The sequence below is a fragment of the Mesocricetus auratus genome, unplaced genomic scaffold (assembly GCF_017639785.1).
Source record: "Mesocricetus auratus isolate SY011 unplaced genomic scaffold, BCM_Maur_2.0 Super-Scaffold_100676, whole genome shotgun sequence".
Classification (NCBI taxonomy): domain Eukaryota; kingdom Metazoa; phylum Chordata; class Mammalia; order Rodentia; family Cricetidae; genus Mesocricetus; species Mesocricetus auratus.
In genome coordinates, this window is record NW_024429266.1 from 9,003,885 (window position 1) to 9,019,695 (window position 15,811).

General features: G+C 45.7%; 1 protein-coding gene across 1 annotated transcript in view; it reads right to left on the reverse strand.

The window, feature by feature from the left end:
- The window catches only part of Slc30a10 (solute carrier family 30 member 10), a 30,771-nt gene extending 16,117 nt beyond the window's left edge, over positions 1 to 14,654 (reverse strand). Inside the window, exon 1 of the mRNA XM_040738944.1 lies at positions 14,106 to 14,654. Coding sequence (XP_040594878.1) covers positions 14,106 to 14,556 — 451 coding nt within the window. The 5' untranslated portion in view covers positions 14,557 to 14,654. The remainder of the gene's footprint in view (positions 1 to 14,105) is intronic.
- Between the last annotated feature and the right edge of the window lie 1,157 nt (positions 14,655 to 15,811).

Consider the following 15,811-nt stretch of genomic DNA (forward strand, 5'->3'; position numbering starts at 1 on the left):
GAACCCAAAACTCCCTGATGATTAGCAAGGCTGGCTGGCAGGGAGCTGTGGAGACCCTCCTGTCTCCATGTCTCCCCTACTGAGACTACAAGTTGTGCGGGATGTGCCCCACCTTCACGTAGCTGCTGGGGCCTGAACTCCGGTCCTCATTCTCGCACAGCAAGCACATGGCCGACTGGGTCATCTCCCCAGCCCCCAGGAAAATGCTTTGACTAATTTGCGTTATATGATCTATCTAAGCTACTTGACAGACACAGACTGTCTTACAGTGTATGTTTCAACAGCTTTTTGTTTGTTGAACTCTTATTTGTAGCCCTGGATCAAGTACTTTATAGGTATTATCTCATTCCACCTTCCAGTACCCTCATGCAATATTTTGAACATATTAAATAATGTTTTGTTACAAACTGTTTTGTTTCTAAGGAATTTGGAACTTGGAGATTTTAAGTCACCAAGCCAAGATCACACAGGCTGTAAATGACAGTTGGGGGTTCTAACCTAGGCACAGAGTATCCAAAGCTTATTTTCTTCACTTACGCCAGACTGATCTTTTTTAATCCTTTTGTCTAAAACACAAAAGGCATTTTATTTGAAATAGGGTCTTGCTATATAGCCCAGGCTGGCTTCAGACTCAATCTGCCTATCTTTGCCTCCCAGTACTGGGATTATAAATTTCCTCTTTGATGACCCGAAACTTGGTGCTTTGCAGTTCATAAGTTTGGAGATTATTTATATTCAAAATTCTTTCTATGTGGCATTTTGTTTTTATATATCAGCTTTTAAATGTGATTTTAAAAGTAAATAAGGCAGCTAGTAAGATGCCTCAGCAGGTAAAGGAGCTTGGCACCCAGCCTCATGACCTGAGTTCAATCCTGGAAACCTACACGGAGGAAGGAGAGAACTGACTCCCACAGACCGTCCTCTGACCTCCACACTAGCTAGCACCACGGCCTACACACACACTCATACACACACACAAATAAATAAATAAACAAACATAAAAATAAATCGACCAACAATGGTCCTTGAAGTTGGATTCACTTGGAACTAAATCTGAGCTCTACTATTTGCTACAAGTCATGTGACCTGGACAGGGTCCTAACATCTTCTTCTTCCTCATTGGGGTTACAGTTGTAACAGCATCTAACTCATGGGGCTGTCATGAGACTCACACAGGGAAATGAGAGTTCATAAGGAAGGTTCACGGGTCAGTAAGTGTTCATGGACAGCCCCTCCCCTGAGATTAGTAACCCAACATGGAGAAGGTGGGTATTTGCTCTCACCGAAGACTCAGAGCTTTGGTTTGTCTGATGCATTTGGGGGCGCAGAGAGGCCAGGCTATGGGGGAATCTGTGTTATGAACACTGTATCTCTGGTCTATGGTGACTTACAGAGAAACTTTAAATATTTGCTTTCAGCTTCATCTAAGAAGCAGAGAAAGTTATACAAGTATTAAGTAAGCCATTTCGAGGCTGGTAGGATGGCTCAGCAAGTAAAGGCCCTTCACGAACAAGCAAGCATGCTGAACTGAGTTGAGTCTTTCAAACAGACAGAGAACTGGAAAGAGAGAAACAATTCCACCAAGTTGTCCTCTGATATGCATGCTATGCCCCCCACATACACACAAATAATAAAAGCAAATAAGAGTTCAAAATCTCTGTAACTACAGGAAACAATTCATCAGAATGACAGTACCTCCACAGATACAAAACATGGGGCCCCCTGTCACTGACTTGCTCTGTAGGCCAGGCTGACCTTGAACTCGGAGATCCCAAGTACTGGAATTAAAGACGTGTGCCAATACCGCCTGGCTGGAGTTTTTCTTGGGGCGGGGGTTGGAATACAGGATGGCTGTGTATAGCCCTGGCTGACCAGATTTTTTTTTTAAGGCATAGATTTGTACAAAACACCAAGGACTTTGATGGGCTTTCCTCAAAGTATTTCAGAAAACACTAAATGTGAGGGATTCTTGAGCTGATATGGTGCCTCAGTTTTCTGACAGAAGTGTGAGATGCCAACAAGGATAAAGCCAGGTAGCAGTCAGTCAACACGGCTTTGAACAGGCCATTGATGCAACTGTCTTGTGGCTGTCTTCATTGGAGAGCAGAGCACCTGCCTGGCATTCGTGGTTACAAACACTGACTTTGGACTGGCGGTCTCATCCCTCCACCAGAAAGTTCAATGGCTTAGCGACCCGAGAAACAGCCTCCTAGCTATCCAGCCATCCCTTGCTTGGAATCAAGGCCTTACAGTTTTCTAGGACTTCCTTTTCAGACTCGCCTGCTCACAAAGACTTGAGCTCTTAGAGAGGGGCAATAGCTCAGGTCAAGATGTGCCCAGGGTATTGGGTGGGGCATCTAGGAGGGGGAAGATGAGGTTAATTCTCTAACACACTCAAGTCAAGACCCATAATGAGGGGTGTCTAGAGTCCAAGGAAGCCTGTGGGGACAGAGATGATGGAGAGACAGAAATGGCTGCCAGGGTAGGCCACATAGTAGTTCTGACAGGTCACAGTAGCTAACTGCCTACGGAAGAACAACTAATAGTCTCTCTCTCTCTCTCTCTCTCTCTCTCTCTCTCTCTCTCTCTCTCTCTCTCTCTCTCTGAGACTGTGTTTATTATGATTATTAGCTTCAGTCTTGGGTACAAAGGAAATGAAAGAGTAAGTCATTTGTTCCTCCAGAAACATCCAAAAATTGAATGAGAGGGAGACATAGCTTCCCTGGGTCTACAGAATCGCAAATAAGAAAAGGAAGTGTGCCCATATCTGAAAACTCTTCAAAGGGAATTAGATCATGCCAGCTTGGGGACTGGCAAACAGAGCAATCCTTCAGACAGGATGGCAAGACTTGGGAGAGCAATCAGGACTGCAGTCCATCCTCTACCCCCTAAGAGTAAACCAGACTCCAGAAGTGATTAACAGCCATCACCCTAAAGGTGGGGGTACTCTCTAAAATAAATACAACTGGGGTGTGGCTCCAGTACCCTGTGCCTGTCCCCTCATTGTGTTGAGTAGTTTGTGTGTGTAGAGGTAGCCTGTTTGTTCCTTTAATTCAAAGATCTTCCAGCCAGGGGGAAACCTGGAGGAGTTTAATCTGCAGAATCTGCATCCCAGGGTCGCTTAGGGTGCTAAGATCCTGGACTTTGAGGGTTCATTGTACGGAGCATGTTTTGAAGATGCCTCCTCTCCATCCTTTCTTCTGTGCAGTGACTTTGATGCTCGCATCCAGGTGTGGGGGTTATGGGCTTGATACTCCTTCCATCTCATACCCCAGCCTTGGATTTGCAAAGACAGTGATGCTACAACTTTGACTGTCCGAAAGATGTGACTGCAGCCTCCAGCCATAAAGTGTCCTCAGTCCACCAGGCCACCCCCAGCTTCTGAGTCTCCCTGGGTGAGATCTCAGACACTGTGTGGACAGGTAGGCTGTTCACACTGTACTCTTTCCAAAGCCCAAACCGCAGAATCCCTGAGTAACATCTGAGGTGTTTTGTTAGACAGTAGTGAGGAGAGCCATATGACCACTACACACCAGCATCTGTGGAACATGAAGCTGTTTAAGCAAAGCCCCGGGGAAACTAGCATAAAGTATTCATGGTATAGCAAACAAAACAAGAAAGATGGGACTATCTGGACGTGTAGCAGGAATACTGGCTGGGATCAAGGCACCGCAGTGATTGTTTGAATCGGGCCTAAGGATAGAGATTAGGTTTAACTAGAAAATGCCTTTTGAGCGAGAATATCCAGCTCAAGGGAGAAAACTGACAAGATTTGTTTGGACAGCAGTTGCTTTTGGCAGACCCATAAGACACTGACTTCATTCCTCTCCCTGTGATTAGAAAACAACAACAACAACAACAACAAAAATCTATGTTTGAAAAACAAACGCCTGACCCAGAAAAGAACAAAGAGGAAGACAGCCCAGTAAGAGCACCAGACTTCCTTCCATACGGTGGAGCGGGAAGGGGGCCAAGTGTGGAGCTTAATTAAGCACCCAGCAGAGCCTTTGTGAGAGCGCAGATGAGTACTGGGGGAGGCCTGTCTCAGGGCTTGTGTGCAGCGCTGAAACGCAAAGGGGAGACAGCCTTGAGGAGCATGGAACACAAGCGGCGGGCGACCGAGCTTTGAAGGTCCCAGACAACTTCCACTCTCAAGGTGACGATGCGCCCGATGCTGAAACAAACTTTAGGGAGCCACTTCCTGAGGAAGCAGAAACACAGGGCCCACTGGTTGTGAAGGAGGCTAATGAGGTGAACTGGGTGGGCCACAGACAGGGGCACAGGGATGATGGGGGATGTCCTCCTGTATGCTGTGAATATGTGTTTCTTTTATTGGTTGATGAGTAAAGCTGTGTCGGCCAATGGGCAGGTAGGATGCAGCCAGGCAGGAAGCATAGGTGGGGCTACCAGACTAGGAGAATTCTGGGAAGAGGAAAGAGGAGAGGAGTCTCAAGAGAGACGCCATGTAGCTACCAGGAAGGTAGGAAGCCCTGGCATTCTCTGGTAAGCCAAGACTATGCAGAGACACATAGATTAATAGAAATGGGTTAATAATTAAGAGAGAGCTAGCCAGTAAGAAGTCTGAGCCACCGGCCAAACAGTTTATAATTAATATAAGCCTCAGTGTGGAACTAAACAGCTGTGGGACCAGGCAGGACAGAAACTTCCGTCTACACAAAGTCAAAAATATACTTAGTGTCCTCCCTCACTCCCTCCCTCCCTTCTCCCATTCCTCTCCCCTCCCCCTCCCCTTGTCTGAGCTTCCTCCTTCCTAACTTCCTTCCTCCTTTCCTTTCTTCCCCATTTTCCCCTTCTTTCTCTCTTCCCTCATTGTATAGAAAAGTTCCACGAGCCAGAACCCCAGACACCATTGCTAAACCCTGCAGTTCCACAGAGGACTTAAGCATCACTCACTGGAAAGGATCCGAGTCACACGGGACATCTTATACAACACCCTGTGCTAACAGAGCTGCTAGAACTGACTACTGTGCAGGCCTGGCCCTTGACCAGTCCTGGCACTCATGAAGCATGAGAAGACAAGCTATCTGGAGGGGGTAGGATATAGTAGCAAAAAAAAAAAAAAAAAGCATCAGAATCAGGTCTACAACTTGGAGAGAACAGCAAAGCCAGAGAGAGTCCTTTCCTCACACTGCTGAAGTGTATGTGTGTGTGTGTGGGGGGGGGTGTCTGCATGCCCGTGCCTGTGTGTGATGTGCACATGTGCAGGTGTGTGGCTCTCGCTGCCTGTGTGTAAGAATGGAGGCCAGAGGAAGATGACATTTTCCTGACTAGTCACGCTCATCCTCACTCTCTTGAGACAAGGCTTCTCTGACTCTGGGGCCAGGTGGTCCTCCTGCCTCTGCCCAGCCGGCTACAGGTGCTGAAGCAGCCTTGCCTGACCTTTCTGGTGGGTGTTGGGGAGTCCAAGGCCTTGTTTGAGCATCTCGCTCTTACCTACAGACTCGTCTCCCAAGGTCTGACAATACCAAGTTCTAAAACGATCCTTGGCAGCAGTCATGAGTATCTGGCTTGCAGGAAATACTGATGTGTGTGGAGCTAAATTTGCCTCTAATAAATGATCTTCCTTTAGGTCATTTTGTCAGAATTTCTGACTTCTTAGAAAAATATGGTGAAAAATTCTAAAATAATAATAATAATAATAATAATAATAAAGACTGAAGCCCGGAGGAGCTGGTGAGACAGCTCAATGGCTAAGAACACTTGCTGCCCTTGCAAGGCTTTCATTCCCAGCACCCACACGGGGGCTCACAACCCTCCATAACTTCATTCAGTGGGATTCAGTGCCCTCTTCTTGGCTCCGAGGTCACCAGGCAGGCACATAATGCAGACAAAACACCCATACACATAAAATAAAACTAACCAATAATTTAAAAGCCAAAACCAAAGTAAAGGTAGAAGTCTAGTACAGTAAACCGAGGCTGGAGTCTGACTTCAAGATACCCATATCAGTCCAGCAAAGAAAAACACGTCATCCCTCCGTTTTAGCAGACACACAATTGCATTCAGCTAAAAGGATTAAATGCTAATGGATCAAGCTGGAGAGCTGCACCATGGATCCTTTTATGAAGCTGGATCCCCCAGAGGAAATTTCAAACCCAGCAATTAAATACAGAGAATCCCACTGCTAGGAAGGGCACAGAAAAGAGTGTATATGTTAGCCTTGGTTGTGAGCAGAGAGAAAAACAGCTGCATGGCAGCTGGAGGTGATATGGGAGTGTGGGCAAAAGGCATACTGTCCATAAAATGACAGCAACAAGAAATGTCAGGCTAACAGTGCTTAAATGTACCCAAGCTAGTTTTACACCAAAGCATCTCTGGGTTCTTAGTCCTTTGATTGTTTTACTTCTCTGAGGCGGGGTCTCCCTATGTAGCCCTAGGTGTCCTGCAGTTCACTGTGAGACCAGGCTGCCCCTGCGTTCCAAGTGCTGGGGATAGGTATGCCACCACACCAGCAGATCTGTGTTTGGAAATGTGCCTGTGTAGGGCTGGAGAGACAGCTCAGCAGTTGAGAGCACTGGCTGCTCTTCTAGAGGACCCCGGTTCAATTCCCAGCACCAAGTGGCTACTCACAGTTGTCTGTAACTCCAGTCCCAGGGGACCCAGTGCCCTCCCTCTTCTGGCCTCTGTGGGCACCAGACATGCAGGTGGTACAGACATACACACACAGGCAAAACTCGTATGCAATTTTTTTAAATCAAGTAAAAATATGCAAAATCTCTTTAAAATATGCTTATATTCTACACTTCAAAACAAAGTCTCAGAAAACAATTCATTAAACATTGATTCACGATGGAAAATTATAAAGCACACAAACCTTCTGGGGTGGCACACACCTGTAGCTCTGACTCTCAGGAAGCACAAAGAGGAAGGTGTAGGGTTCAAGTGGGTTACACAGGCAAACCCTGCCTCAAACATAGAAAGTCAGGAAACAAGACACCTAGAGAGAAACAGCAAACACAGCCAACAGCACAACCAGATGTGCAGGAATCACAGGTGCTCAGAGTACAGGAACCAGCTAGAAAATATAAGTGCTTATTGGAAAGGAAAAATCTTGCATATGTGAAGTCCTGGGTTTGATCCCCAAAAATAAAAAAAGAGGAAAACACGAAGATGGTGAATAAATAAACAGTTAAAATTAAAGCCCCTCCCAGCTAGGTGTCAGCACTGCAGTCTTAATGAGGGGGCTGGACTTCTGCCCCCCCCCCAGCCAACTCACAGAAGCCTAGGGACAAACCTTGGACTTCTGCCACCAACTGGCAGCAAGCAGCAAGACTCTCAGGGAAAATGAGCCAGAATGCCACAATACCTAAACGTTCAGCAGAAAATCCTTCTTCCTACTAAAAAATGGGGGAAAATGCAACTTGAAGGTACAAGGCACTAAATCTGAGGTGGCAAACATGTTGGAATTATCTGGTAAGTTGTCAATCATAGCTGTTTTGGCCATTAATTACGGACATGTTTGAAACAAATAAAAACTCTCAGCAAAAACTAGGAGGTATAAAAAGAGGTGGAGGGCCAAGGAGACAGGGTCTTCTAGCAAGCATGAGGACTGGTGTTTCCGTCAGGACGACCCTTGGCTCTCTGGTCAGTCTACACTATTTGGAGAACTCCAGGCCAGTGAGAGACCCTGCCTCAAAAGCACAAGGTGAACAAAGCCTGAAGAGCTGCTCTGGAGGTGACCTCTGGCCTCCACACACAAGCACACACTTGCACCTGAACATGGATGTACATGCACAACATAAACACAAATTTTTAAAAATGAAGCAGAAACCTTAACAATAAACATGTAAGGACCCAAATTACAACTCAATAGATGGGCTCAACAGCAGAAAGGAGAATTCAGAGTGAGGAATCACTGAATTTGAAGACAAATAATACAATGCACCCTATCTTTTTTCTTTTCCTTCCTTCCTTTCCTTCTTTCTTTCCTTCCTTGTTTGTTTTTTCCCCTTCATCTCCCCCTCCCTCTCTCCTTTCCTCCCTCTCCCTCTGTTCCCCCACCCCCACTGTACTGGAACTCTCTCTGTAGACCAGACTGGCCTCAAATTCAGATTCACCTGCTAGGATTGAAAGTGTGCAACAGAGCTGGGCGTTGGTGGCACACGCCTTTAATCCCAGCACTCGGGAGGCAGAGGCAAGAGGATCTCTGTGAGTGCGAGGCCAGCCTGGTCTACAGAGCGAGTTCCAGGACAGCCTCCAAAACAATACAGAGAATCCCTGTCTCAAAAAAACAAAAAAGAAAAGAAAAGAAAGCATGCAACACCATGCCCAGCTGAAAGTACCTTATCTTAGCATTAGAAAACAGAAATAGAAAGGAGGAAAGGGAGGGAGACAGGAGGAAAAAGGAAGGGAGGGAAGGAAGGCAAGAGAGGGAGGGGGACAGAGAACAGAGCATGGGGATGAAAAGAAAGAGTAAAATAAGATGCTCTTAGGTTCACTCACACTGGATGCTCATGGCAATTTAGACAAGTGTATAGTAACACCCAAAGCAACTACTATCAGGGCTATACACCAAGATGTCCTCAAAAACACAGCAGAAAACTCAAGACCAGAACCCTGAAAACTTTCGAGGAAAGCAAAAAAGGAAAAAGAGAAAAAAAATTAAAAGACCAAATGGGAAGTTGAAAATAGCAGCCCTGCCCTCCAACAGCTGCATTAAATATACGTTAGTGGTTTACACAATGAAAAGGAGCTGAGTACATGAAAACCATCGACGGATGTTCACACGAAGGACACCAGCCTCTGACGTCTGCGCAGCTTGGATGGATCCACAGAGCACTGTCGTGGAAGAGAAATGCCACTTTCAAAGGCTGCAAGGGATGCCCGACATCAACACAGCATTCTTGGAATAAGACTACCAAGATGGAGGGCAGATTAATGGTTTCCAGGGTCTGGAGGTGGGGTGAGGGGAGGAGAGTTGGGTGTGGCTGCAGAACAGCAGCAGGAGGGTTGTCTGGGGGCTGTAACAGTCCTAGATCTGGGTTTGAGTGATAGTTCCAGATCTACATGTGATACGTTCACAAACTGTACATGTGTTGGCGTCTTGATTTTGTTAATGTTACTGCTTTCACTGGTACCAACCAGATGGACTGAAGTGTCTGTGAAGTCTCTTGCTATTGTCTTCGTAACTTTTTAATCTTGAAGAAAATAATAGTTTTTGCTTATTCTTTGAAATTTTCACACACAAAAAATGTATTTTGATCATTACGTATCCCAACTTCTCCCTCCCAACTTCATGTCATTAAAAAAAAATCTATTGAGTCCAACTCATGCTGCCCTTATGCACAACCTCTGGAACTATGAACCTGAAGTCCTTTCGATCTAAAGCTAATAGGCAAGTTAATAAGCATGAAGAAGAAAAGGGAAACACAAACAGATTTATCTGAAGGCCTACCAAGAGATCCACATGGGTCACATTGTATCCCTGCTTTTAAAAGACACACTGAGCTGCCCAGGCTATTCTCAAACTCTAGGCTGAAATGATACCCTAGCTCAATCTTCTGAACAGCTGAGATGACAGATGTGTGTGCTCCTGTGCCAAGTGTACAAGAACGCTTATTTTAAGCTGTTAAAAGGGTCATTATATATATATATGGTTATATTACATAATGCAAATATATATACACACTGGATGTGTTTGTGTGTGTCTGTGAGTGTGTCTGTGTGTGTGTGTGTGTGTCTCTGTGTGTGTGTGTGTCCCCGTGTGTCCAGTAGAACGGCTCAGTTGGTAAGGCACTTGCTGCCATGCCAGGCGATCTGAGCTTGACGCCTGGTTCTCCATGGTAGAAGGAAAACACTCCTGCACATGCCTGCAGTCCCAGTGGCTCAGAAGATTGAGTGGATTGAGGCCAGCCCAGGGAAACATAGAGAGACACATTTCAAAATAATTTAGTCATAAGGATGGTGGTAAAAATAACACTGAGAGGAAGTCCAACACTCAGAAGATCTCTTTGGGAAATAATGGACCACAAACCTATTATGGTTTCTCGAAATAAAAACACCAAGATTCTAAAACCAGAGTTGTAATAAGGTTAACAATGGTCAAGCATCCTCTTTAACACCAAACCTGGCAACCACAGGAGCTCCAGACACTTGTTTTCCAGCTCTGGGGCTGTGCCCCTCTGCTTTACCCTAGTAGGAATGCCCCTCACCCCATCAGCATTCTCTGTGGTTTGTAGGGGAGGTGTGGGTCTGCCTTGATCAAAATACAACTAATAACAAACAATTATAAGAACTTGGCAAAGACGAGGTAGGCTGCCGTCCCATAGCTGTGCAGAGCAAGGGCTTTGTCCACAGTGAGTTACTGCTGTCTCTTCCTCCCTCTTTCTTTATTGGTGTTGCTATCTGCTTTCAGACTAGGGCGGCCTCAAACTCACCATCCTCTCTCTCTCTCTCTCTCTCTCTCTCTCTCTCTCTCTCTCTCTCTCTCTCTCTCTCTCTCTCTCTCTCTCTCTCTCTCTCACAACAGCCATGGCAATCTGTTACCAGCATCACTATCCTATGAGTGTTCTATTTGTAATACGACTTTGTCTTCACAAAATCCATATGAGGTGAGGTTTCCCACCTTACAGGTAAAGAAATAACAGGGTCTAAGAAACTTCCAGAAGGTCACTCAGATTGGAACTAGGATTCCATTCACTGTATACTCATCTGTACTTTCCCAGTGTACTTCTGTGACCACTGCTAAATAGCTTCCCACATCTGCAATTATTTTCTTCTGTTTGGGTCTTTCCTTTGGAACGTACATGAAAAATGGAAATAGGAAATGCTCTCCCTAGCTAATTATTTCTCAAAACACACTTTTCTTCAACCACATGTGACTGACTAAGTACATGCTACAGAGTCTAACACCTACTCATCATTAACATTAAATTCAGCTAACAGGGACTACCCCACATACTAGAATGAAATACGCGAGCACGTGGGACTGAGCTCCTGTTCCCATTCCCTCCTGTTGAATTCGATTTCACATTTGAAAAGGTACCAAATTCCTTAAGACTTCCCTCTTCACTCCCTGGAACTGCTCCAGAACCCTTTCATGGGCAAAACGGGAGAAGTGAGGTTAGCCAAGAGTCAGGGACGCAGGGAGAGGGATGCTAGGAATCTCACCAGCATCTGGAGTGAGGCAGAGAGAGCTGCGGCATGTGTTCACACCTGCCACGGAGTCTTCCTGTGAGAGCGGGCTGCTCCAAACTCGGGAACAAAAATAGGCAAAACAGAGCGAATGCTTCTAGGAACTTAAACTTCATGTTCCTTAAAATGACCAGTGAATACCCAGCACCCGCGGTAGAATTTTTTAAGATGTGTGACTTTTGCTTATGCTGCATTTGTTTAACTCTGTGAAGCTGTGTTACTGTGCCTGCCTAACATACCTGATGGTCTAATAAAAAAAAAAACTGACTGGCCAATAGTGAGGCAGGAGCAAGGATAGGTGGGTATGGCAGGCAGAGAGGATAAATAAAAGGAGAAACCGAGGAAGAAGAGGCAGCAAGGAGAGAGTGTGGGGAGGAGGACATCAGGGGTAAGCTACCCAGTCAGCCACTGAGTAAGAGTGAAAGTAACATACAAAAAAGAAAAGAAAAAAGCCCAGAGGCAAAAGGTAGTCAGGATAATTTAAGTTAAAAAAAAAGCTGACAAGCAACAAGCCAAGGTAAGGCTGGGCATTCATAAATTAAGAATAAGACGCCTTGTGAGATTTACTTGGGAGTTTGGTGGTGGGTCCCTTAAAAAGCCAAAAGAGTTTAACATTGCACACAACAAGTGTTGCTGCCCAGGAGTCAGTCCTCCCCTTTCCAGCTTGAACAATCCACACTCAGTTGCTGGAACAGCCACAAACAAAAGGCTCGCTAAGTAAAAACCCTCCCTGGCTTCAGGTGGCACAGAAGTAATGGGCTCCTGGACTCTCCCAGAATTCTTCAGTTCACAAGCACCTCAAAAGTACAGAAGCTGGGGTTCTATGCTCATAGAGATGTTTTTCCTCCCCTTACCTGACAAGTCAGCACACGCCTGAAAAACCAGCACTGGGATAACTGAAGCAGGAGGATCACAAGTTCAAGGCTAACCTGGGATATATAGCAAGATCCTGTCTAAAACACATCAATGGAAGACTTTTTATCCCCTGGTAGTCTATAACTCTTGTTATGTTGATATGGATGAATTAATCATAGCTCCGATTAAAATGTGAGTCAACTGATGATACTGGGCTAATGTCATTTTATAAAATTTAACTTGCATAGATATTTATTCATTAAATTCACTTAGGTAATGGGGCATCAAAATGTGACTTCAAAACACTAAGACATAAATGGTAATAAACCTAGTAGCTACAGACACACTGAAATTTCTAACAGATTAAGTGACTCCACAAGGTAACACAACCAGAATGATGCCAATGTCTGTGGCCCTTATGCCCAGCACTGTGCTAGCTTAGCATAGAATACGGTCAAAAGAAGACAAGACAGCACAGAGCTGGGCTCACAGTCTCCCAAGAGAGAAGTGTCGTGTTAAGCTGCTGACTTGTGTCTTAGATCAGACAGAAATACTGGAACAAACCAGCTCCCAAATGAGAGCTAGGAGTTAACTACTAACAATTCAGTGTGTAAAGTAGAATGACATTTGTCTGCACCAGTTCGTCTCCTAACTGCTTCTGCTATGCTGTATCCCAGAATTAAAGCAAATCTAAAACTGCTAGGAACAGCTAAAGACATGACACACCCAGCTAACCATCTGACGGTCTGCATGCCTTATGCTTACATCTGACAACTACATGTCCACAGAAGACTGCATTTTCTAACCTAGACCGTCAGGCAGCAGTTTCAAGTCATGCTTGACAGAGCGGAGACATAAGGTCTCCAGTTAACTGATAATTGTCTTTAAAAGTGATGGACTCTGACTGATCTTAAACATTGAGCTGAATGCAGATCTAGACTCTTATTTGTTCACCCCTAGTTAGCATACAACACAGGTGCTCTCAGAACATGCACTCTGCCAACAGAGACGGCTGAAGGACTTAGCAACTCTAATTAGCAGAAACTGGGACTACAATGAAGAATGCAGAGTTACATGGAAAGGCCCCAGACTTAGATAACTTCCACCAGGGAGAAGCAGGCTAGCCAGCATTAAAGAAATCCCTTAAAGAATTAAGTGAAATTAGATTCTATAGTGTGATTTAAAAAAAATTAGCCTTTGTCAAGTTTCTGCCCAGTGCTGAAAACATGTAGCATTTTATATGGAACCTGCTACTTCCACGTGACGGGGCAGGAGCGGAGGAGAGGCAGCAGGGCAAGGCAGAGACGACTCCTGCCACTGTCTTGTCTGTGGCCATGGTTAGACCCTGCTGCTCTGCTCTGCCCACAATGTAGAACTCCTAAACATCTCTCTTCCACACTTATAAATATATACATAACACACACACACACTTTAAAAAATCCCTCTCATGGAAATCAAGAAACATGATTCCGCTTAATAAAGAGCACTCCCTTGTTCTCTTCCAAAATTTAGTTTGATCTTGTAACAGATAACCAAGTCAACTGGGTACCCACTCTCAAAGTTGTTTCTCAAGATTTAATGGCATTTTCTGGCCTTCTCAAAAACAAATGCTCATAATCACGTTAATGTTCCTATTCATAAATGAGATTTTACACATCATCCTATCTCTCTCCCCATTTTCCCTAACATCCCTCTGATGTGTTCCTAGCAGGCTGGCTGCTACCTTGGCCACTCTGAGTCGGTTTGGCAACCTGGCAACCCAGCATCTTAAAAACATACTTTACGGAAGCATTAGCATATTAACTTTATATTCAATCCCAGCCATGTCACAGCTGTAGTCCCTGGGCCCCTGTCTGGTCACACTTATTCTCTGTGGGTAAAAAGTTACGCACCTCTCCTGAAGCATGCTGCTTCTGTGTGCTGGCTGATCCTGCTCACACGGACCTGAAAGTGATCCTACTGTAAAGTCACAAGAACAAGAGGCCCACAGAAAGAGCAGGGCCTCTGCTGACAACACCTTCAGGGGCCCCTCAGACACAGTGAGCACCTGCCGGACTCAGCAGCTTTGCCTCTGCCATCTAGAAAGAGACACTTACCTGCTTTGGTGTCTCTCTGGGCCTTGGGCCCCGAGCAGTAACAGCAGTCTAAGAAGATGACATAGTTAAGCAAGTTGAAGAACAGCCCGACGACTCCAGCACTGAGAACCAGCAGGGCCTCCTCCGTCTTCTGGGGACTGATGTACCTTTTGATGGCTTCTACCAGGATGCTGAACATCAGGGCCACGGCAAAAACGGAATTGCCGAATGCCCCTACGACATCTGCCCGGAGGAAGCCGTAGGTGCTCTTCCTGTGCTGCCTGATGCTGCTGGCCCGCACGCCCAACAGTCCGATGATCATGGACAGGAAGTGGGAGAGCACAGTGAAGGCGTCAGAGGCCAGGGAGAGGGAGTTGCCTATGTGTGAGACCACTAGCTCCAGCACAAAGAGGACGACACTGACCACGCACATGAGGATCAGACGGAAGCTTCGGCCGGTATATCGCCCCATGGCTGCCGCCCCAGCTCTCCCTTCTCAGGAAGGCAAGAGCTCCTAGCAGCATAGATTTAGAGATTACAACTCCTGGCTAACTCTCCCTTCAGCGCCTGTCATATTTGGAAATCACCTTTTATAGGCTGCTATAAAGTCATAAAGCAGTTTAAAGGGCAATTAAGCAAGAGATGTCACGTGAGTCTGGGTTTGTGGAAATGGAAGATGCCGGCTTCGGGTGTAGACTTGAGAATTGTTTGTTTGGATGTGTTTAATTGCAGGGTCACCCATAGCCAGAGCCTCTCCAGCTTCTGGGAGCGTGCAGTAATGGCTTTAATAAAGCAAGCCATTCGGCATCAATGGCCATGCCTTCTCTCCTCGGTGTGCAGTTCTGAATGCAATCGTGTGAAATGGAACATGCTAGGAATGTCATCCCAGAGCCATGCCAAGTGAAAGGCCACCCTCATTGCTTTGCCCACCGAGCACCGAGTAAGCTACCCCACTTCCAACAGTCTGTAAGAAAGACAAGAAAATAACTGCCAATGGCTAGGAAAGGTTCAGCCTTCACACTGGAAGAGCTAGTGGGTGACAATGGGTGACAAGCTGTTTCAGGAAGAAAGCCAAGTAATGAGTTAATGCGTTTGGAGTCTCACTTTAAAAAATCCTATCCCTTAGGCTTTCAAAGCTTATCAGTTGTCAAGTATCTAAACTGACAGTAGCCTATATTGCTTGCACTAGCCACCAATTATACAGCTTTTGAATTAAAACATGTTTTCACTACGCTTATTGGGTGGTTAGCATGTCTGTGTCAGAGGAGCACTTGTAAGAGTCCGTTCTCTCCTGCTACTATGTGGGTGCTGGCAATCATCTTCTGGGCAGGAGGAGTGACAACCAAGAGCAAAGGCTGTTTGAAAATGGCAGAGTAGCAAAGGCTGTCTCCCTAGTCGTTCTCGATGCTACCACAGCAGGTATGTGATAAATGACTAATAACTAGAATAGGGCTGATCTTTCCTCAGCTGGTCTTCTCGGTTGTTCTGTGAGATATTCTGCAACAACTCAGATCTGTCACTAGCAGCCCAGTGAATCACTCCTGCTGTCCAAGTCCCACAAACCTTCATGTATGTGATCCACTGGCACAAAGGAACTATTTTACACAGTTCTTTCATGAATGACTAGAAACTGCTAAGGTGTGTAACACAGGTGCCCTAGTGGACCTTTGGAGCAGAGCCAGGAGTCTAAATGCCTTGTTGTCTTTGCTGCAGCAAGCACTGGGCAA